We start from the raw sequence: 25,453 nt of genomic DNA on the forward strand, positions 1-25,453 counted from the left end.
TGCTGCTGTTCGAATGAGTCCAAAAGATCTGTCTGGGGTTTATTATTTATTGATGACACAGACAGTACGTGTGTTTGTCGTCTGGATAATGTTTAAAAATACTTTCACTTATAATTAGAGTCACACAGGACCTGAATGTGATCACTTATCTAAATTTATGAAGCAATTTATAAAAGATAAATATGATCTGCCAGCATTTTTCTTTGTTTTCTTCTCCTTTTATTATTTCCAAAAGTTTACAATAGCCAAGATCAAAAGAGCATTTCTTATGACTTTTATGGGTTATATTTGTCTCTACAAATAAGTACTAAGGTTATAACCAGCTAAATAGAGTTTATTTGTACAAGGATTGACTCAGATTGAATTTTGCCCCTTTTTTTGTTTTTTTTCCAAACAAAAAAATTCATAGAATATGCAAATCTCTTTTTGGGGTCTGAGAATGCGTCTGGCATTAAATGTATTCAAAATAAATACACAATACAAAATAAAAAAACATAACTGACAGCATTGAATGTACATGACATTTATTTATTTATTTATTTGTTTGCAATATTAGATTTTACACAATTTTCATTTACATGAACAAAACTATCCACATGAAATGCTTAATTATGCACAAATAAAATTATTTTCACAATAATTTTCAAAAGCATAAAAAAAAAAGAGGGAAAGTTTATATTCAGGCCAGAATGTAATCAAATAACACTGGCTTCATCAGAAATCTGTTAAATTTGAAAATAACCTTAAAGCAATTTAGTCTTATTAGCATCAAGCTTCAGGCTAGTGTTAAGGTTTGTTTTTACAATCTTTCATTGTGGCCTTAAATAAAAAATAAAAAAAACACGTAGCGACAATTTCACAAATTGGTTTTAGTTACTCAACAATATTGAACTCACAATTACTGAACAAATGCAAACTTAGGAACAGGTTCTAAGATAAGGCAAAGTTCACAAAAAGCATGTCTTCTCAGTCATCTGACTGTCGACAAAGTGCTTAAGACAAATGTTTCTGTCAGTCAGTCAGACCAAACATTCTTACTGTCCATTTAATTTAGACTAGGTGATCAAAATATCATAACAACCTCCATATGCAGGTGTATAGTGACATTCAAGCTTTTTGCCAAAACATGAAACAAACATTCAGAAATATGCCTTTTATATAATAAATTAGGGAAACTATCTGTCTAATGACAACCTAAACTTTGAAAGTAATCATATATATATATATATATATATGTTTATAGAAAAAAAGTTTAAAACAATGTAGTTCAATCTGCTGTGGATTATTTTTTTAAGATGTTCACATACAGAGGAAACTATGTAAAACAAATAAATTCGGATTATTTCTTTATGCACTGGCTCACTTACAGTGTTTCACCATGGCTTAATAAAGTCAAATATCTGACAGTACAATCTAATGTGTTATTGTGAGGAGTGAACAAACAGAGAACAAGTTTGTCAAATGTGGTACGAACGATACACTCTTGTACATAAAAACTATTCCATTGCCTCGATCGTACAAAGGTTGGTTTTCCCTCACAGGTGACAAGGCAGTGACAAGGATGAAACGTCTGAAGCTACTCTTTGCTCCAACATCTCATCCCTCAACAGAGACGACTTTTCAAAGGCTAAAACAACAGATCACGGCCCTTTGAGGAACCTGCGGCAGCGCTAACGTCACTTTAATAAATTACATTCATCGTAAAATAGAAGTGAATACATTTTAAATGTGTTCTTAGCTAAGGTTAAACTAGTAAAATACTGTATGCAAGTATACTCCATATATTCATATCCAATAATGTGTACATTTTCACAATGAAAATACATAATGAAAAATGTCAACAAATGCAGTTTCTCTTGGTGGATTGTCTGAGTTAATCACACGTGTACACACACATTTAAACTTGAAAAGACGTCGGATAGCATTAAAATAAAAGGTTGATATTTTCACACACGGCAAAACAGGGAGCTAAAACTTATATAAAAGATGTTCAAGAGAACATACATATATGAGTGAAAACTATTTTTAACATCAGTTTTGTTTTTCACTTAACCAGACATGACGCCACCTCGGTTTGCTCTGAGTTTTAAACAAAGACAGCCAATTGCATATTGTGGTTCCACTCATACACAACTACGCGTCACCAAAATGTTTACTCACTTAAATTCTACTTTACTACATAAAGTATTTTACTGTGTGCATTTAACTAGTTCAACAGTACTTAATCATCTTAAATGTGAAACAAAATAAAAGGTAAGCTGAATATTCATTCGTATACATTGTACATACAGTACATACACATTGGAGTGAATTTCACAAAAGTGAAAATGATTTGAAAGACTAAATCTAAACAGGTGCACACACAACATACTAATGCACTGACATGGCATCGCTAAATATTTCTTCCTAACTGTGAGTTACGTTGAGTAGATTTAATTGAACAGTTTTTCCACACAAACCCTTTTTAAATATGCTTTGATGTAATTGCATGCAGAATTCATTAGGCACTTGTAAATTTCAAATAATACAGTACTGACAGCTGACTGTCATATTAAGACTAACAGCTCACACACCATTCAACTCAAACGTTATAGGATCACAGGAGTCACACAGTACTCACACACCCCGTTACTGAGTTAACTATAATGGCTGTGGAGGCTCGTCTTCAAGCCAGGGGCTGGTTTCACAAAGATCTATCAGACTGGTTTGTAGCATGAGTTATATTTTGTGTCACGCACATACAAGGTCCCAGCCCACATGAGCTTAATGACACTGAAACCTTTGTCAGGACAAAAATTTGAGGTTTTCTTGTAATGTTGTGGAGTAATAAGAAGGGTTTTGCTCATGGAAGCTTTTCTAAACCCGAGTGATAAGTTAACAGAGGTTCTGAATCCGTTAAGGAGCCACAGTAGCTCATCTCTGCTGCGCTGCATTGACATGTTATACTATTATACGTGTCTTTGTTCACTTAGTGTTACAGTCTTCACTGAACATTCCCGGTAAAATGTCCCGTAACTGAGAAAGTCTTTCACAAAACAAAAGATTTTCAAGCTGAACAGAACAATACAGGAACCTCATGAAAGATCTTAATTTGCCCAATTAGTCCCACTTCCTACAGCAAATAACCAAACAGCTTTGTACAACAAAGAATCAAGGATCAATCTGAAGTCTGAATATATTAAGTTATAAGTTTGATCTAATTGAGACAGAGTCAAAGACTATCTTTGTGAGACCTGCCCGAGAAGAGAAAACCACCACCCGGATACATCAATGAGTCGACCATCACGTTGCCCAATAATCCACAAAGTTTTTTCTTTTTTTTGGATAACAAAAGGTGGGGGAAATTAACAGTTTGAATTACTGCTGCTTTACTTCCTACCAACAAATATTATGTACAGTATATGCAATGCAAAGGCACACCAGGAGGTGGAGCACTGATCCTGCTTTCTGGGGATAACTAGGGAAAAAACACAGACCGACTACCCCCACAGCCTGCTGTCCAATGAAATTTGTACATTTGAGTTTAAAGTTAAAATAAGTGCTTTTTATGAGTAAGCTTAGAATAATGAAATCTGGCACTAGATAAACAATCATTTATGTGAAAAAACTTAGGTTATATGAGACATTCAAATAAGAAATATATGTTGATAGAATTTAAACAAGCTCCAATATAGGTCCCCATTACACCTGGCATTAACATGTTCTGTGGACACACTGAAAACTGATCTCAGATTAGATGTGCAATGCTCAACTCGTACACTCTTAGTGTAACTTACACTTGTGAGTGAAATAAATGTTGGTCTGGTTTCCATCTGTTTCCTGTTTGACTTAGTCAAGAAAAGCTCATTTTTATTCATGAGGCTGTGATAAGAGAATTTGAGACACGGTGGATTTCAGCTCATTAAGATGCTGAACGCCCCTCTGACCATGTCAGAATTGGTTTGGGAAATAGGAACCAGGATGTTCTGCACATTACTGAGGATGCATGTTAATTCAGGTGCAAAGGCATGCACATACAATAATCTTCTGTGACATTTATCTAGCAGAGTATAATCCTAGTAATCCTTACGTCATTTATTACCATAGATTAAAGTTGAGTCTACAAGTTTTCCACCAGTGATGTTTATCAGCATGCAGCTTGTTGTGTGTGGTGTGTGGCGTTCACAGAGTATTTACAGATCGGCTGTTTGGGACCTTTAACAGCAGCAACATGGCACTGACTCCTGTTTCTGGTGGTTACTTGAGGATGATCTGTTTCAAGGGGAAAAGACAAACATTATCAGTTTCACACAATAAACACAGACCTGGGCCAAATGGCTACATGGTTACATGACAAGGATCATAAAGTTCTCATCATGATTTCCTGTCAGAATGGATAGAAAATGATAAGATTAGATGAAATTAAAACCTACACACCTTAAACTTGTGGTATTTGTCCTAAATCACCCTTAACTTTACTTTAAATTGAAACTCTTTTTGACTTTATTTCTTTTATGGCTGCATTATTAATTCAAAACAAAATATTCGTACCATTGTCATTATATAGTTTTTTTCTTCTTGAGTTACGCTCAGCTCCACAACATACATTTTTGTACATGTTATGAAACTACATGCACAATAACAAAAATATAAGTTGAGGAAGCAAGGTGATCAACAAAATAAAGATGATTGTTTTTGAAGACCAAATATTTTACAATAGATACGTTTACATGGACATCAATATTCAGATATTAACCAGATTACGAGAATACTATAACCTTATTCACATTATGTAGAAATGTATACGTCTCAAATCACTGTATAACATCATACACTAGGTTTGAGTGTAAAAAGGTAGTAGGACATAATGTTGACAAGAGTCATAATCAGACTGTGCTCTCTAACATGTAAATAGGAATATGAATGGAATATTCTATAAGCAATGAATGCACGTAAACATCATGATTGAAATAACCTCTTATTCAGAAAGAGGTCATTAGTTGAAATATTGGAGTCCATGTAAACGTATAGTAACTGACTCCGCTACAAACTCTTCCATCAAAACCATCAAATACTTTACTCTGAGCAGCCGAGGCCAAAACATAAAATCTAAATAATGTCGCACCACAATACTGAAAAGGTTTCTCATTGTGAAACTCCAGATTAACTAATTAATAAAACTAGTGTAACAGGACCCTACTTCAATTGTGTTGTAAGCATTTGCCGTTCACTTAATATTATCACAGCAATGAAAAAGACACCAATAACCAACAAAGCAAAAAACATGCAGTAAAGAAGATGTGCAAAAAAACAGTATTTGCAGATGGAAGACCTTTATATAAGAGCTGTTTGTCGTGAGGGGAGAGGGTGAGATGCAGCCTAGTAGTTCTACTGAAGGTCCACAGGTAAATGAAGCTTAATGACAGGCGATGCAAGCAGGGCAGCGCTATGGCGACGAAGCAACTCCCTTGATTCAAAGATGAAGCGCTTATTCAGAGCTCAAGGTTTTATGAAAGAAAGCTTTAAAAAGGAGCAAACCTGATTGGCTGTTGCTGTTGCTGCGTAGGGGACACTTGTGGCGGGAGTAGTTGCTGCAGAGACAGTAGCAGGCGTAGCACTGTACATCATGGGGACTTTTTCAGGAAGGGAACCATGAAAGCAATGAAAAGGGAGGTGGAGCATTATGGTAACCATAGCAATGTTTTTCACTCTCTCTTGCCAAGCATATATAAAATGAAATTAGCAGCAAGCCATCATTGGGTTAGACCAGCAGATGGCATACGATCAAACAGAAAAAGCGAGACAGCAGGGGAGAACACAAAAGGAGGGCCGATAAAAGATACAATTAGGAAATCTGTCCATACTAAGACAGCCCGAAAGAAAGCGTGTACTGCGATGCCACCAAACAGGAGCAAAGTGGGTTTTATATAACATTTAGAAGGTTTAAATGATGAAAAACATTATAGAGTATGAAAAAAAATCATTAAATTGAATCTCAGGGATGCTGATCAAATTTCCTAATCCATGAGTGGAAATTCTCCCCCAAAAAATCCACTGAAATGCTTAAATTTGCAAACTGCTTTCAAAATTTGGAATAACTGGGATTCATTTTACAAGCAAACATTTATTAGAAATATTTACAGAGAGAAAGTCAAATTTTTAAATGTGGGCTCCTGATAGTTGAATCCTGATTTAATCTTTTTCTTTTCCTATAATATAACAACAAGAACATCTTTCGCAAACAGTAACTGTGCTTGTTTCCCATTGACTGTGAGACATAGTTTATGAAAATGAGGGAAGGCACCTACCCATGCTGTTATGTGGAGCCATGCAAAAGACAGACCCTGTGTGAGAATGAAATGGAGAGAGAAGATTTACTTTAGTGAGATAAACACATATCAATATGATAGAAAGTCACATAGAGTCCACATAAATACATCTTAGTTTAGTGAAGGACAATAATGTTTTCAGAAAGTCGCAGGTGAAATCAAACAGACAGTATTTGCATCACGAACTCTACATTTGAAGCTGAAGACCTGATACATTTAAATTTTTTCAACTTACTCCAAGGATAGTAGGATTTTTTTCTAGAAATGCAATTGATTACTTCATTGTATAGTATAAGAAATATTTCACCAAGAGCCTTTTTACAGCAGACATTTGTATTTGTCATAACAATATGGCTGAATTTACTTTTCAGGTTCCTGTTTTTGTGCGTGTTGATTCACCGTATGCGCCTGGATACACCAGGATTTAAACCCAATCAATGCAAAATCTAATTCTGCCAAAAGAGTTTGAAGGGCGGAAATGAATCATCAGGAACATTTAGTGATCTTTGACATGCAAATTTGTGCCATCGATCAATGGCAAGCTATCTTGACAGTGCTGACCTAAAGCGGACCGAGGGTCCAAAATAGAGTAAGCTATCATATCTTATTGGCGGTGTTGCACCAGTGACATTTACCTTTTCCACAGTGGAAAAATGATTTGGAGACAGATTGAAGTCAATGATTAAACATTGTGTGTGAAGTTATCGTCATGTTTGCGAATAACCTAATGAGCTGACATGTTAACTAACCGACTGCTTGTTCAGAGAGCTTTTGTTACCCTCTTCAATCAAATTTTAGTAATGACATAGGTGTACAGTGGTGAACAAAGTGGAAGAGGAAAAGTAAAAAACCTGAGAGAGAAAATTGAAAGAAATTCTCTCAGACTAGCTGGGCTAGCGAGTTAACAGTTGGCCCTTCAGCCACAGCAGTTCACCAGTACCCTACAAGTACTCGCAAAATCACCAAGCATCTGGTCTCAACTATTTCACATGGATGAGTGACTTTGTGGTGTGACTGCTGCATGCACTGCTAAAGCTTACTGGGACAGAGCCTTTTCTCAATGTAAGTTACACCTCTTCTTTTTATGCTATGACAAGCCAAAATGTCTGCTGTGAAAAAGTTCTATAGCATTAGGCTGAAGTTAATTTATTTTTGGATATGGCTCTGGTTTATTTAGGTAAAGTGCCAGTGGATCAATAGATGAAATACTGTAATATATACATTTAGCTTTATAAGGTCATTTTCATCTGTTTTCCCTTGCCAGTTTTTACAAGGCAACCTGAAGTGAAATAAAATAAAATGACCCGTCTTATATAATTACAAATATCTATGGATAATAATGTGTTCCACCTCCTTATGAGCAGTGTCCTTCTGCAGCATGGATATAGATGTAATTTAAAATGGAAGGTTGTATGAATCCATGACCTGTGTAACAATTACCTGTGGGGTAAAATGCTGTCGTAGGCTGCTGCATCTGCTGCATCTGCGCATTGGCCAGAGCCTGATGGTAGTGCAAAAAACTGGGGCTAAGGAGAGAGCTGACCCAGCCGCTCTTCTCTAGGGCTTGTCTCTTTGGTAGGGATTGCAGGATACTGTGGGGAAAGGCCTGAAAAGGGACAAGAGCAGACTTCAAACACCAAAATCTCCCACAATTCCAGTCTCTCTCTATTCAGCTACATTTTACACACCCTTAATATTTAGTATTCACAAATACAACTACATGAATAAACAATAAAGGTGGCTGTTATTACAAGATGGAAAAAATAATAAGGCATAGTTGTAGAATACAGAATATGAATGGAATAATGTATTCACCAAGATTTAACAACTTAAGCACTTAAAGATACTGATGTTGACTGTCTACACAAAGACTACATGAAACTTGAAGAGGCCACAGTGACAAAAATTAAAAGTTTTTTTACAGTACAATTAACAGCTACATGCAAAGCAAAAGGTGAAAATACCAGGTCTACAGTTGCCTCGAGGGGTCGCTTCATTGCTTTGGCAGTCGACTGAGTCTTTTAATAGCAGGCAGCGAGCACATGATGGCAGTGGGCCAATGGGATTCAAGCGTATTAACATACAGGTAACAGCAAGCAGAGGTGCATCATGGGGGACAGCATTGTGGATAGGTGAGAAGGGGAAAACAAAACAAAATAATCTGAATGTAGTATACCACATAAAACACAATATGCATGCACAGTAAACAAAATAATCAATTAAAGGAAACACTAACTTAAGATTTCTGAATTAGTAGTTGAGCAGAATTGGCAGCTATGGCAACCAACACTTACAATGATATGGTACAGTCCTGTACACTGTTTACATTGTATATTGATCAACTTGTTATACTTGATCAGGACTTTATATTATAATCAAAACACTATGACTACCATGATGCAATTACAGCCTGACTGATTTATCGGTTGGATGTTGAAATTTGAAATCTAAATATAAAAAAATATGATATATTTTCTTAATTCAAGTTCTATATATTTGGTTGAATTTGTTTTTTTTTTTCTTTTTGTTTATTTTTGTATTTGGTTAAACTGTGAGATATCAAGCCTCAATAGAAATGTCTTTGTCATAAGGATTTGATAACATCATTTTAGGAATCTTAGAAAATCCATATCGGTCAGGCTCTAGATGCAATCAGGTCAACAATGCACACAATCATGATTTTAAAATACATAAATTGTTTTTTTAAACCTTATAGGAAGAATGTAATACAATTGTATTCATTGTTAAATGAAAAATGTCCTGGTTTTATGAGAGTTAGTCACAAGGATCAATAATCTTACTGGCAGAGGCTTCCTCTATGTCTATACAAAACCTATTATACATACTGTATAGTACAGTATAAAAATGTTCATCAATACTTTTCTCTATTAACTACAATGAACCGCTTTCAATGGGCCTGTTTAAAGACACAATCATTGAAATGTAAATCAAAACGACATCTCCACTACAAAAACTAAACAATGCAAGCCTGCTACTGGTTTCAATTTGATTGACGGGTCTTTTAATAAAGGGACAAAGCCCATCATTAATCTGAATTTCAACTAATCCCATCCTTAATATCAATGTGTTGTGATTTACATTTGTAGCGTTTGTAAACACCGGATTAAAACAGCCGTATGTTCTTAAATATTCAATGAGAGAGAGATAAAGTGAAGGTTTTCCATTTATTACTAAAATATATAAATATACCCTAAAATTGATCTGGTCTTCAGATTTCTTCAGTATTAAATTAATTCAGTAGTAGATATTCATCTAACTGCTGATAGCAAATTTAGTTAACATTTTGCCAAAGAAAACATGTTATCACAGTAGGAAAGGCACAATACTAATGTTATCACTGTGGCAAGAGATAATGTCTGCTATGAAAAATGGTCATTGTATTTCTTTCAAATGAAAGGACTTTTCAGAGGGAAAATTCGGTGTCTTACCGCGGCTGCTGCAGCTGCGGCCTGGGCTGCGACGGCTGACTGACTGACTTGTTGTTGTTGACTGGACTTGATTTTGGCCTGCAAGTGTGCAGGCGGGTGAAAATACTTGCACTTCTCCCGGGAGCAGCGGCTCTTGATATAGTCCATGCAAACAGTGACAGTGTTGTCAGTGGTGTCAATCATGGGACTGTCGCTGGGGTGAGCAAAGCGGCAATCTGTCTCCCCTCTCGCACAGTTCCCCCGCTGAAACTCACGACAGACCTGATTAGGCCAGATAAGGTTATTAGATTAGGCCAGATAAGGTTATTACCTGGATAAGTACTGATATCTTTAATTAGGAATTTCATATGGTGCTTAATTTTACCTCTAGTTTGTCTGAACGCTGCAGCTTCTGTGAGGGAGAGGAAGAGGAGGAAGAAGAGGAACTGTGGACTGTCAAAGGTTGACTCCCGGGAACAAGAACTGAGGTGTTTTGGAGGATGTCTGAGGGAACCAGGCTCATTCCATGGCTCAATGGTGTCATGTATGAACCATAACCAAGACCGGAATTTGTGCCAAGTCCCTGTGTAACAGGAAAAAAAAAACAGGCTTTCAGGGAAGATTTAATATATTACAAGTGAGATGTTCATTGACCTTCGGGGCGTTAAGGCTTAAAAAGCCATGATGTTTGTGTACTTGTTGTTTTTTACATCTTGGGAACGAGCAATTTTTTCTTCATATCCTGCAAGATGCCACAAATGTGATAAAAAACAAAAAGGAAAACTCCTCTACTAGCAATGGGAAAAGAGTCAATTGCCCTTTTTTAGGGGTTTTACCCATGTTTAAAACATTTGCATATACCTGGTAAAATTGGTGCATTAGGACCTTACCACAGGCTGCAGACTAGGTCCAGGCATCACAAGCTGCATCTGTTGGGCGAGTACAGCAGCTGCAGTCTTCTGCTGGATTAAATTGTTGCGCCCATTTATCTCTAACTGGGTTTTTAAGTGCGAAGGTGGATGAAGGTACTTGCAGTTTTCTCTTGAGCATCGGCCCTGGATTCAGAGCAAATACAAAAGCATTAGGAAGACTCAAGATCGAGACGGACATAATGTTACAGTGACTCCTTGAAACAGAGGGGAAAAAAAACTTTTTATCAACTTAACCAAAAAAGTCACAGAGTCATTAAAAGTGTCTCGTTACATGGTTCAAAAGGATTTTTTTTAATGGGACAACAGAACTGTTGGAAGCTAAAGGCTACTCCAGCACCAGGAACACCGAGAAGAGCTTCAAGGCAAAATTTCTCCTGCAGTATTAATCATCATGGTCTTTTTTTCCTGCACTCCACTCCCACTCAGATTCCTCGCACACATCTACAGTGTCAGTGGAGTCATCAATGTGCTTATCTACATGATGCGATTGCGCTAGAATAAAATCCTTCTGCACAGCACTGAATGCTGCGGCTAGAAAAGCTGCATCAAGCATGCACACCACTTTGCTTATAGTGTGGCTTGTCCGAAAACACCTCCAGTGGATTTCCTTCAGTTTTTATACATGTTACTTATAAATTTACTTTTAAATAGATGAAATCACATTTTCTACTTTTCATAAGCCTTATTGACAAAGCAAAGAGACACTTCCAAAAATGTTTTAGCTATTTAATGAAAATCTAAAACCGGAATCTTTCATTAACAGAAGACCATTAAATCAATACTCTTTGGCTGCAATCACCGCTTTAAGTCTTCTTGGGTAAGTCTCTACAAGCTTTGCACACCTGGATTTGAGCAGTTTATCTCTCATTCTTTCTGGCAGATCGTCTCAAGCTCTGTCAGATTGGATGCGAAGAGTCTCTGAGCTGCCATAATCAGGTCCCTCCTCAGATGTTCTGTGGGGCTTAAGCCTTTGGCACTGTTGTTCAAGGACAGTCGGAGATTTGTCCCCAAGCCACTCCAGCTCTGTCTTGGCTGTAAGCGTCACAATGTTTTGGTTCTAAAATGTGAACCATTGCACAGATCTGAGGTTGTGTGCACTTTGGAGCAGGTTTCCCACATGGACTTGTTACGGTTAGTCAATATTCGTCTGTTTGTTTATATTTAGCAGGATTACACGTAAACTACTAGGCGATCTTCCGTGAAATTTTGTGGAAGGGTTTGTGCATGACTGAAGAAAGAACCAATTCAATTTGGAGCAAATCTCGATAAAAAGGCAGATTCAGGAATTTGTTTTTCACTTTAATGTGCTCTCCCAGCCCTTCTAGTTTCTATTTTGCTTCATTAATCTTGCCCTCAGTTTACCTGTCCCTGCCAACAAGAAGCCCCCCACAGCATAATGCTTCCACCACCATGTTTCACTGCAGGGATGGTATTAGCCAGCACATAAACAGTGCCAAATGTTTTCAGACAGTGCTTTTGAGTTCTGCATGTCATGTCATGTCATGTCATGTCATGGTGGTTCCAAACTTCTACTAATTTGATTATTGGGGTCACTGAGCTGGTCAAAGCTTAAGGGATGGTTTTATACCCTCACCCTGACTTGTGCCTTACCACAATTCTATAACAGAGGTCTGCAGAGAGTTTCTTTGACTTCATTGCTTGATTTTTGGTGCTTTTCTAAACTGTCCAATGCATTTGATTTGCCATAGGCGGACTCAAGTTTAGGGCACATCTTAAGGAGAATTATTATTGCATATGACCACATATTGAAGTGCCCCAGCCAATTGTCTATTTTTGTAAATAAGAAATCAATATCTGCACTTTCAAAAATATTTAGGACTGAAAAATATAATGTTTATGGCAAATTAATTATAGTACAGGTAACTTGGGTTAAAGTATGTTTAGGGTGTTATTTTAGTGTAGTTATATACTATATCATTTTATATATTGGCAGCAAATGTTTTGGTCTTTAAAGAGCATGACTGAGATGAGGACCAGTCACTTATCGATTCCCTGTGCCATCTTTATGACTACACTGTGGCTGTAATGAGAGAAGTTAATGACTGGCTACATAAGACATCCCTGAGGTTGTCAGCTGTGAGAATCCATTGTTGGTTTGTTTGATACTTCAATAATCTGATGATTAAACCTAACTCGTTCTCTCTTTTTAGACTTTAAAATGAAGATACCAACATTATTAGCCTAATGAGTGGTCAACTTCCTTCAGCCTACATATTCAAATCCTTTAAGTCAACTCATTTAATTTCATCTCATTTGCATTTGTCCCAAGAGATTCATCTTAATTATCTTCAGCCAATGTGGCTTTGACTGTTATCAATATCTCATTACTCTTTATGAGAAAATACACTGTCAACAGAAACCATTTCTAATGTACATACTGGCAATGGCTTCATATGTCACATGGTATGGAGACTGTGTTTTCTCAGTTTTTAATATAATTAGTTTTGTGAAGTGGAGCTAAAAGGGCAACCTGTACAGAGTGTAACCCCTTTAAAAGAAAGCAGAGGAAACAGCTCCACTTTAAAAAAAAAAGGAGCTGTCAACATACTTCGCGTGTGCCTTCCCGTCTCAGCTGATTTTTTTTCTTGAGTCATGAGATACTTGTTACAACAGCATGTGCACATACTTTGCTATAATAAAATTAACTCTAAAGCTAATGTCATCAATGGAGAAGCCAAAACAGCAAAGTAAGAGGAAAACAACAATTGTTTAGAATGCACAATTTGGCCAATGAGCTCAATTTGTCTTTTAATACTGTACATAAAGAATAATGCCGAGTTAGTAGCTGACAGGATAAAAGTAGATTTGACAAAAACCTGTTCTTTAAGAAGACCTGGGACACAACAGCTACTCATTAGGTTGCTGACCTATTCTTTCCACTCCCAATATGTGATTCTAGGTAGTTGTTTAATTGATTTGTCAGTCAACATAAAAATAATCCAAAACTATTTTGTTAATCGATTTATCATTAAAATGACTTTAAGACTTAAAATGGCTAATCGTACGCAGATCTGCTGCTTTTTTTGTCATATGTGGCAATACATTTAATAATTCAACATGATTACTGATCCAACACCCAATAAATGGAACCATCTTATGTACAGTATGAGCTTTATTTATGACCAAAGCAATGCAGTGCATGGTACCACTATGGATTAAAATACTGTAGATGTCAGAAGTAAAAATGTCTGTAGTGAAACACTGTTTCACTTTCTTTAACATGGAGAGTCAGAGTGTTTTGTGATCTCCAGGTCTAGTTAACATCTGAAATGACCTGCAGACAGGTGACAAATTAAAGGAAAAACCAGCATGAAGTGTCTTAGTAAGGTTTTGGATCATCACATGCTACCAGCTCGAGTGCACCCTGAAATAGATTCTCTGGATTCTACTGGAGGCACAAACACCGTTCTGAAAGATATTCTTTCATGAGATTTGGTATCGGTGATGAATTAGGTTGGGATCTGGTGACTGCACAAGATACAGCACGTAATTTATATTTTCATACAGCAGTCTGTGCTAAAACTTTAGCCTTAAACTTATTGCTTCTTCTCAATAATCTACTGAACAACATGCAAGATGAATGATAAATGTTGTTTTTTGATAACGGAATACGGATGCTCTTCGTGTTGATACTTCCAGGCTCTTGACCACTGGGGCACAGACAAGCTGTGTTTTAACTGCCAACAGTGAGGAGACAAGACAATGACTCAGCATGACAACAATCCTGGGGGCAAAGCTGTATTGTGTTGTGATGGTGAATGTGTGAGAGTGGATTAAGTCAACCCTGGCCTCACACAGGACGACTGAGCAAACAGGCTAATAAACTGGCTGAAATCCAACTGGAAGCCGGATCTACTTTTACTAGCTAGTTAAAAATGTGCCTGTCCGTGCGAACAGATCGCTCACTGGTTTCTTAAGTATCTCCATAAAACGTTGCGCTTGACACTGGACTTGAATTGGTCCTGAGCAATACATCTGAACTGACATAATTCAGTTCCACCTTTCTTAAAACACTGGTTTGTGTGTGCTGTAAATTGTCTGGGTGTAGCGTCTGCCTTTTTCTTCACATAAAGTAACATGTAGAAAAGCAATGTCTGAAGTCATCCCATTATATCTCTCACACACACTCTCTCACTCTCTCACACACACACACACACACACACACACACACACACACACACACACACACACACACACACACACACACACACACACACACACACACACACACACACACACACACACACACACACACACACACACACACACACACACACACACACACACACACACACACCAAGGGCAATTTAGGTCACAGTACCTTTCCCATCATGTAAAATTACATTCTTCATTTTACAGGGTTTGTAAAGTTTCCTACTCCTACTCCTTATATATGGGCAACATTTTCATACATTCAGTCAAGGATCATTAAGCTGTCACAGATAATCACATGTGCAATATTTCTTACCTTCAGCGAGTCAAAGCAGGCGATAACGCGACCATTTTCAACTTGGCAGCTCTTCGGCGGGTGAGCAAATTTGCATTCGTCATCCCTACGAGAACAGTTTCCCCGCTGAAACTGCCGACACACCTCCAGAGTTAGCCATTTTGTGTCTCTTACTGAAGAGAGGTTCAACGCCATGTCCAAAGGTTTTACTAGTGCATTAAATTTTAAAAGTCAATCTTGTTGTTGTGCGCCTCATGCACTGAAAGCTGTAGGTTGACCGTATGAACAAAGTCCTGTTTTAAGACAACCTGGTGAGTCCTCCATCAGCTGGAACAGAAAGATGAGATAGCCGAGAAATCACCCATCAATGGGAAATAATGGTAGTTGTGTTTTCTTTTTTTTATGTCAACTTCAAGTGTGTATTGCCCATAAATATCAGTCAAGTGAGTGAAATTTAATGTAGACTTGTTCCTTTAGTCATTCTCAGGTCATAATTCACAATTATGGCTCTATTTTAGCTAAATATCAGGTGCTAAAACTGTGCAAAGTGGTGGTGAAGTGCTTGCAGCTGAGGTATCCTGTGCTGGTGCTTGAGTCTGGTCTTAAAAACAGCATAGACACAGACCAATGTACACAGATCAACTTCAAGTTGGGGATATCTTCTCAAAGGCACTTTCTATTGGTGATCTGAAAGACAAAAACATACATATTACAAAGATTGTACCAAAATCAACAGTATCATTTAAGTATTATTATTCTGCTGTTGGACTTTTCATTCTTTAACACATGTGACTGTGGAATTAGTCAAGTTATACGTAGTCATTTCAGACTCTCAAGAGACAAATGCATAACCATTTAGAGAGCAACAGTAATAAAGCTATAGTAGTTTTATTCAGCCTGTCCCTGGAAATTATAATTTCCTTTATAAAATCAGTAATTTACCAAGTCACTGGACTTAAGTTGCAACAAATCATCCAACATCTCATTAAAGAAATTCTTCTCTACTTCAAAATAGCAGTTGTGCTGTACTGCCACTAGCAAGTATCATACTGTTTTTTTAAGAGGCAAAGAAGAAGTGATTTCTGGTGGTGTCGCGTTAGCCAGAGCTAGCTAATGTCAGCCAATATTTCATGCTAATTAAAAGGAAGTAATTGTTGTGTATTCCTAGATTTATTTATTTGTGTTACTTTTATCACTGAAACTAGAAAGTAAAAGAAGGTCAAAGCATTTAACTTGAGCCAGGACATACAACAATGATATTATTCATCACTTCCATACAGGGTAAGTAGCATATAGCTGTTAAAATACGTAATACAAGTTATTTTCTTTAAATGCATCATTATCAGATCGATAATTTGTATTAGTTGATACAAAAAGTCCAGAATCGGTATCGCGCAGGGAAAAATGGTATCAGAACAACTCTACTGATTATTATGAATTGTGTAAAAATAGTGATGGTTGCAGCCTAACAATAAATTTAACACTAGTTTGAATCAGCACAAAAAATAATAGTATTTTTCCAAGCCTTGCTTCAATAAAAATGCCTGACACAAACAAAGCAACTGTGCTGCTGGTTGGGGAGGTGTGGCTGGGGGGGTGTCATGGTAATCAATTAAATCAATAAGAGGAAATTAACATTTCCACAGCTCAAATCCATAGAACAATTAGATGTGGGTTATGCTAACAACATTGGTTGATCAGTATTCACTAAAATAGAATGCCAGGCAAAACTATATTCAATCTTAATATTTTATTCTATTAATTATGTACTTCCTCTCACCACTGTCTATTCTCAAATACACTGCGACCCTCAGTTTGCAAACAGCAGGACATGAACACTTGGTGCTAAAGTGCTACGGTAACACACACATGTAGGTTGTGTGAAGCACAGCCAAGCTTAAACACACAGTGTTGGGAGTTGAACACAGGACAGGACACTCAGACATGTATACTAAGTGGGAAAACACACAGGAAGTTGCTGAGCAGGCAGAAAAGGTAGTAAACCCATGAGCTGGATAAACCTCTGTGTGTGTGTGTGTCTGTGAGCTGAAATGTGTCTCAAATGAGAGCAATAAGCAAAGCCTACGAATGTACAAGAAGTCAAAAGGCAGAGATTTAGAATAAACTCTGCTTTTGTTGACCCAGATCGCCCACTGTAGCAGCCTCAGAGCCTTGCTGCATGCTATCCCGTGGCATTACTGCAGCAAATTCCTTTAGGCGCAAGCAAGGAAACGGAGCAGGAAAACCTACCTCTCCCACGACATGCAGCACTAAAGAAGTTCTGTTCCACACATCTACGACAGAGCTACAACTTTAAAGGAAGCTCGTTTGGGAAGATGTTGACAGCAAGAACAGCCTGTATCCTCCTATCTGTCCCGAGGATTCAGTTAGCAAAGATCTTCTCTTCACAACAGTGAAAAACAGTCTGTCCAACTGTGGCTGAAACATTTCCAGCCACCCCCCTTCCTGCCTGGGTGCCGGCCTCCGGGAGGACCCTCCCTGTCAGAAACTGGCCAATAGAAAACCAGAAGCTGTTGTACTCAGTGAATGCTGGCTGCACTGCTTGGAGAAAGTCATGGCTGGTGTCAGTGAAGAGAAATGTGTAGTATAATGGAGAAATATGTTGTAGTAACATGTAATACAATTTTCTAAATTCAGCTCAGACGATAGCCTCCTGTTGCAGAGCTTAGTTTATGTTGCTTGAAGTGGAAAAGATTTACTAGTACTAGAAATATAGTTGAAAGCAGTTTATTTCATTATATTGACAGATGCACATGCTTAAGACTTTAAAAGGACGATAGGGGATGTGGAAAGGAAAATTTTAATTTTGCATGACCGGTAATAGATACAATATCCACAAAACATTATTGTTGTATTCTATATGTTTCTGATATAAAACTAATTTAGTACTTTGAATATTTAGTACAAAATTAAGATACTTACTTTACTTGAGTATTTTCTTTCAATATTTCTACTCTTTACTCCACGACATTTATCTAATAGCTACTAGTTACTTTACTTTTGCATTAAAACCAGATAAAGACTAAATATGAAGCTTGATTACAGATACAACTACCCAACAGTACATACAAATACAGGAACATTTTTAAAAATAAACTAATTTAGTACTCTAATTATTTAGTACAAATTTAAGGTACTTTCACTTTACTTGAGTATTTTTCTTTCAATACCACTTTATATTTCTACTCAGATAAAACTACCCAACAGTACATACAAATAAAGAAAGAATGAAGTCTTCTGACAGAAAATATTAACAAAATAAAAACAATAAATATAAATTGACAAATGCCTTGATGACAATTTTAAATAACTTTTCACCAACCAGATAATGAATCTAGAAGAGAATCCACACCGTGCATCACCATGACTTTGTAATTACACATAAACTAACTGGGTATAAATCCCCACCTGAATCCATGGCAACAGTAAAATGCTGCTGTAATGATAGAGTAATAATAAAATAATGACATTAAAATGTAAAAGTCCCAGGAGACTTTTATTTGCTTGGAGTACTTTTACTTCTGACACAGTACTTTTACTTGTAATGGAGCCTCTTCCCAGAGCAGCACGAGATGTTCTCTGTAGGCACATCATGAATACTTGCTGCACCAATGCTAATGAACTACGACAGTGTGTGTACCTGGCACTTTAGCTTGATGGTAGCTGGTACAGTCGCTCGGGTTTTCAGTCCCTTATTTCGCCTTCTCATCGCCGGGCTACCTCGGCTAGGCTAACCCACGACCACGCAGCTAGCTAGCGCGGCCGGACGCACGCAGCTGTCACGGGCTAACATCTGACCGTACGCGAACGGTAACGTTTATTAGCCCGTGTTAGCATGACTGTTAGCCGAGGAGTGCACCTGCTTACCTCATCATCCCGGAGGAGACGGCGATCACGCAGCAGCAGCAGCTCGGGCAGGGACGACGCGGCGGCGGCGGCACCGCGCTGGAGCTGCGGACAACGGGGTGTCAAGTGTCCCCGGGAGAGATGGACTCAACCGCACTTTAGTTTCCACTCGTTCACAGATTTAACGCTGGTTGTTTCCTCCGGACTTTGTGTCACTGCACAGATTTAAGCAACAAGCTTCTGACAGCTTACTGTACCTCCGTCAGTCGGATGCGACGAGGGGGTGCACCTGGGTCGACCGAGCACCGTAAGACTGTCAATAATCAGAAACACCACAATTATACTAACATTTATTGATTATCACTCAAATATTAGACTGATTAAATAGAGATGAACGTCCCAGTGACTAAAAAACGAGGTTTTATAATGGTATCTCCTAACGCCCCACCCCCCTCCGACAGACGCAAAGTGGTACGATCCACACGAATGCCAGTAGGCTAAGAGGGCAAGGGTTTGCTTGTTACCAAGGGAACAGCAATAAAAGCGTGTGAGATTTTCTGGATTATTTTAATGACAACACGCTTTCACACACAAATGTAAACATCGGATGAGATAAATCAAATGTGTTAAAATAGATTCGACACAGATAAGTCCATTTTCAGCCCAGGCATTTGCAGTATAGATGAGGAAATATGCCACATATATGGCATAAAAATGCAACCGTCTGTATGAGAAATAATGATCGTGGAAGAATTTGTGAGGGTAAAAACGTTTGATGTGTGTGATATAAGAATCGAACAGACTAACGATGGCCGAGTGTCATCGCTGCTCAAGGTCAAGTAAGAGGGATGCTGCTAACCCAGGTAACGTCAGGCAGAGGACAGAGAGGAAAGGAGAGGGAGGAGGAAAAAAGAGGGATATGTTTAATAACATTCATCTGAATATAAAGATGAAAAATAACACAATGTCAAAGTGCCTTACATTACAGAGTATCCTGCGTCAGTTGCATGGCTAGCAGTTTTTTTCCATGTCCTTTATTTGCCCTAATGGAGAATCTTTTCCCTGTGGCAACATAATATCCCGATTCCATCTTGTTAAACAAGTTTAATTTAATGTAAATTAATTTGACATCTTATTATATTCTATTTTGGATAACAACATTATACATCCATGTATCAATGTATTGTTTGGTGTTAAAGCTGTCTGATTTTAGGAAATAACTTTGTGTATAAGCTTGTTTGTGTTTAAGAGTGCTATATAAATACACTTACCACTGTCATATTATATTGTATTATTATTATTTTGTGCAAAATTGGTACAGGGAGAGCATTTACATACATATAACATCAAAACCACACATCAAAGCAGAGAAAAGGATAAGAAGCCTGTCAATGAATTCTGTTGTTGTGATGGTCATACTCCACCTAAATAGCAAACAAACCTCATACAAAGATTTCTTTGTGCTGAGGATGGTGGCAGCAGCTCTTTCTAGCTCCAGCAGAGAAAAGTGAAAGCTTCCACACACATTCAAAAACGTGAATACTTTGGATGTTTATTCAGCAGGAAATGTGCAGTACATTAGTCATTTAGTTGAGTAATTTAGTAAATAAACAACATTGTGACTGTTTTCTTCAGCAACTGGTGAATAATCAAAATTGTCAATGAAGTTTAAAAAAAATAAACAAAACACACACACACACACACACACACACACACACACACACACACACACACACACACACACACACACACACACACAGTTTTGACTAATTGATTCAGTGCCTCTTCTAAGTTTCTCGTGGTTTCTTCCAACAACAGACGAGATTCATCTGACCTGTCAGACCGGAGACGTGGCATCGAGGGCCACATGGAAAGGTCACCATTTGAATCCCTTTGAGGGAAATGTCACTGTCAGACTGAGTCAGATATAAGAACAAAGAGAAGGCTTTCATTCCGTTGACCTTCATGCTGTTTGTTGTTCCCACAGTTTGTTATTTACTGTCCATTTAAGTGGCATCGCTCCCCAACTGGGCATCTTTAGTCAATGTCTGCGTTCTTTATATTGCGATGCCTCACACAATCATCTAAATCTTCAAAACCATCTCTTGGACTAAACTGTGTATTTTATATCAATAAGAAATGCTTTCAATATTTACTGCTGTGCTTTTCCTTGTCACTTGTTTTGGGAAGTCATTTTAAGTTCAATTTAAAGTTTGTCACTCTATAAATAACAAAGAATTATGAACTGAACTTTTCCTTTTCATAATTATAAAACAAAAATGTTGAAACTTTTTGGAATTACTGGAATTCTAAAACTGTATCTTGTATTATATACAACACACAGCACCAATAGCACAATTAATTATTATCATGATTAATTATTAATTATTGAGAGCAACATAAAGTGGTGAAAAATTACAAAAGATTTGAATGAGATTTTCTTAGACCATCTACAAAATGTAACTGTTTAAACAGGAAACAGTTTAACCAGTTTAACCAGATTAACCAGGTGAGACAAGAAAAGTAGCAACTCTATGTTACCTCCAGTAGATGTCAGTGTTCTCTAAATTATGACGTTCACAATCTCACAAACGTCAACATGATGGAGTTGTCGGCAACTTTTCTGATTCAAGCACTATCACGTCCTGACCTCACCGCAGGCGTGCATTGTGGGTAAGTAGACGACCTGCATGAGAATCCATACACTTCATTATTGATTCCAGAGTCCTGCTTTAATATTCTCTGATCTGACCTCTCCACTGTGGCAGAGGAGACGTTCGACCGAGCCAGATTCATTGAATGCAGTGAACATCAGTAAAAGCAAACCACATACTTTTGCTTTTTATTATCTATTAAAAGTCACACAATTGTACTAACATTATTGTGATCCAAAAATAAATAGATATGATCTAGTGATGTCTTTATACCCCTTTCATTTTTTGGGGTTGTTTTATTGAAGACTAAAAACATCATAATTCTTATCCCTTCATATCTGAATAGTGCAGTCCTGAATCACTGCTGAAAACGACGTTGGTACTAAATGTTTTAAATCACATTTTCCTTTTGTGTACCAGTGTTTGGTATCAGGCCCCAGATCTTGTGCTGACAATAGAAGCTCAGAAAGTGGAGCACTGTCTTCGAGCAGTGCGGCTGTTTTATTTTCTTTAAATCAAGTCATTACACACATCCTGCGGTTAAACATCGCAGATGATAGTCTGCGTACCATCTGGAAAGGATTTTGTGCAGTCGCCGACTGAAATGCTGAGCCAGCCATCCATACTGTACAACCTGAGGGGGAACAGACGGCTCTGTGTGTCAGAAGATACCGAGCTGTAATGTTAACTGTGTCTCACAAAACACCAAATTGTCTTCATGATGAGCACTGGACCATTTAGGTTTAATGGTGAAAGGGTGTTAATGTTACTTTCTGGCAATATTGTGGCACTTGTTTAAGCCCAAATCAATGATCTCATAACAATAACATTTAGTTTGCTACATTTCATTGCTTTTCAGGGCGAAACAACAATATGTGTGACATGAAAAGTTTAGCTAATCGACAGTAAACGTCTTTTTACGATTTTACTGCCCCATGTTACTTTCTCTCAAGAAATCGTTGGCGATTAGAGCGAATGTCTTGAATGTCATCACAAAGAAGCTTACCGTGGTAATACTAGTGCGGGTAAAGATATCAGATATAGACTTTGTCTCAATAGGGAGGAAACAGACACAAAAAGCTGGTCCAGAGGGAATCATTCTGGTTGTATACACTGAGCAACGCAATACCCTGGTTTACATGGGGAACTTGATTTCTCTCCTTTTCTGTAATTGTGTTTTAGGCATCTGATCCTTTCTAAAACTTTTTTTTTATCAGTATGTATTAGGTATCTCAGTAATCATAAGATGTAAGATGATGTGCATGTATTGATTTATTTGCATATGATCCGTCATCTGACTGTCTGCACTGATCCTGTGACTGCTTACGTGTCTGCATTGATCATATGATGATTCAGAGGCCATGAGACTTCAAAGGTTTTTTAACTAACCACCTTCTTGGGTGCCTCAGATCCCTTCCACTTGTCCATAGTGAATTTGTGTTTATTGATTATTATCGTTTACATGAATTGAAATAGGTGAAAATATCTGTGTAAAAGGCCCATATACCATCTAACCTTCCTCACATGAGAAGAAATTATATTATTCAGATGAATGTGCACCAGAGTTTGCTATTTCTGAGTGAACATACGTTGTGTTAATTACTTCTTGACCTTTTACGAGATGAAAAATTAAAAGCAAAGTAGTGTTATAGAGGATTAATTTTCTTTTAATTGGCTGGCAGATGAAACAGAAAGTTTATTACACTGTACAGGACTATTGATTAAATCTTTCCTTGTATAGATCGCACATGGTCTAAAATATGGTGAAAGTCAGAATATTACACGATCTACTCAGTTGATATTGTCATTGAGTAACTTTGAAAACTTTTTGTATGATTCTAAAAGCACTTTTGTCTGTGTTTGAAATATCTCATAGGGGGAGATAAATTCATCCCTGCTAATTCATCAGTGGCTTTTTTGCTTGCTATTAAAACTTTAAATTAAATTAAATTAAATTATTTATTGCCATGTCAACATAGACAAGAAGAAAATGCACACACACTCCAAACACCATAGATTATGACACCCAGAAATAAAATCGGAGCTCTTAAAAAGAAGGGAATAATTAGAATAACTATAAACCAAAATATTTTAAATAAATAAAACAAAGATCAATACAGCATTAATATTCTGACCAGTTGAATCTATATATACGCCTAAATGTTTTGGTTAAAAATATGTATGTATATGTATATATATATATATACCTTAGTGTAATATTTACCAGATGTATTGATAGACTGATGTCCTCCCCTGTGTTTTTCCCAATGAATGCTGGGACAGATTCCATCCTCCCCCTCCCAGATAAGCGGACAGAGCAGATAGATCTATCTTGACTATCTTCCAACAGAATCTAGTCCAGCATGTGAGCATTTGCTTCTTTTTTTAATCGAACTGTCTATATACAGTAAATAACTTGACTGAGAAAATAAAAGCAACACACATCAGGATGTCATGACCATTCAATGCTTTTATTTCTGATATCTTAAGCAGAATTCACTCTTTTTTTTATCAGGTCAAACAAGAAAAATGGCAGATTAAATATTACAGGCCAAAAGGCCTTTTTCATTTCATCACAAGACTTTTAACATGTACATAGAAATTCTTACACCAAGAAAGCTCTCTTCCACTTATTATCACTGAGGTGTTGGTAATACTGGTAGTTTCCATCAGGCAAAGCCATTCTATAGCAACAGTTAAAATCATAGGAATAAAGAAATGAATACAGATAAATCAGCTTCACAGAGAGACGCGCTTTCATGGAGTGGCAGTAGATATTTATTAAATTGCTCCTTTGCCACAGTTTCCCGGGAATGGCAGTATAAGTACGCGTGAGAATGCATGTTTGTTTTTATTCATTGTATTATTTACACCACAATCGGAGAGTTTGTACTTGGTAGAAAGCCTTTTAGGTGAAGCAAATATTTTTGAAATCACAGAAATAAAAAAAGCCTGGATTTTGAAAGAATGCTCTCATTTTATTTGTAATTTTTTTTGGAGCAGTTTAAATTTATTTTCTGTGCTCAGATATGCAATAAGCAGAAAGGGATGACAGGTAAAGCAAAGGTGGGAAATAGACCCTGACCTCTACAAATTAATTATTCACAAGCACCCTTAAAATGAGTGAGTTTAAAGTGAGTTTCCTATCTGCACATCGTTGTTGATGCAAAGGCAATGAATTAATGCACAGTCAATGATTTTAATAACACAATGATCCCACATGCAACATTTTATTCATCCCTTCATTTACACAACATTTAAACTTTGTTAGTGCTCACGACACACACACACACACACACAGACACACACACACGCGCACACACACACACACTACTGTATAACACATTTACAACACAAGAAGAAGTGTTTCATTAGTAGCCATACAGCTCTTGTACTGCTCATGGCATCTGTCACAGAGGAGCTTATCACACAGTTTATTTAAAGAAATGTCCAAAAACAAGTGGCCTTTAGGCGACTGCCATTTTAAAATAGAAATCGAATTAGCAGTACATTCAAAACACTGCATATCTGATTATAGAAGTATTCAGATTCTTTGGCTAAGAAAAAGTAGCAGTATAATAACAGGCAGACATATTACTAGTTATTAAAGCAAAGGTTTTTAGTAATAACATTAATGATGGCTCTGTTCTGCCCCCTTTTGGCCAAGACACCAATACCAATTCAATTCAATTCCATACATTTAATCACGTAGGCTACGTTAAATTTCTAATCCACTACATTTAAAGAAGATTTTTTCTTTTTACCACACTACGTTTACACTTTGGTGAGATTTAAC

The 25,453-nt window shown here is 37.2% G+C and overlaps 1 protein-coding gene across 7 annotated transcripts; it reads right to left on the bottom strand.

Moving 5' to 3' along the window:
• Window positions 1-487: 487 nt before the first annotated feature.
• LOC117755257 (muscleblind-like protein 2a) lies at window positions 488-19,290 on the bottom strand. 7 transcript variants are annotated; one of them, XM_034574904.1, is made up of 11 exons: window positions 19,025-19,290; window positions 17,387-17,695; window positions 15,762-15,823; window positions 15,158-15,463; window positions 10,627-10,791; window positions 10,122-10,319; window positions 9,758-10,018; window positions 8,273-8,326; window positions 7,749-7,914; window positions 6,288-6,323; window positions 488-4,251 (listed from the first exon to the last, which is right to left on the bottom strand). In XM_034574904.1, the coding sequence occupies exons 4-11, from the start codon at window positions 15,329-15,331 to the stop codon at window positions 4,127-4,129; spliced, it is 1,179 nt and encodes a 392-aa protein (XP_034430795.1). In that variant the 5' UTR covers window positions 15,332-15,463; window positions 15,762-15,823; window positions 17,387-17,695; window positions 19,025-19,290; the 3' UTR covers window positions 488-4,126. The 7 variants fall into 7 exon arrangements, with proteins under 7 accessions (XP_034430795.1, XP_034430793.1, XP_034430792.1 ...); XM_034574902.1 differs by lacking the exon at window positions 17,387-17,695; XM_034574901.1 differs by lacking the exon at window positions 19,025-19,290 and adding an exon at window positions 18,798-19,018 and having other exon boundaries at window positions 15,158-15,823.
• Between the last annotated feature and the right edge of the window lie 6,163 nt (window positions 19,291-25,453).

Source organism: Hippoglossus hippoglossus, chromosome 21, assembly GCF_009819705.1.
Source record: "Hippoglossus hippoglossus isolate fHipHip1 chromosome 21, fHipHip1.pri, whole genome shotgun sequence".
NCBI classification, from domain to species: domain Eukaryota; kingdom Metazoa; phylum Chordata; class Actinopteri; order Pleuronectiformes; family Pleuronectidae; genus Hippoglossus; species Hippoglossus hippoglossus.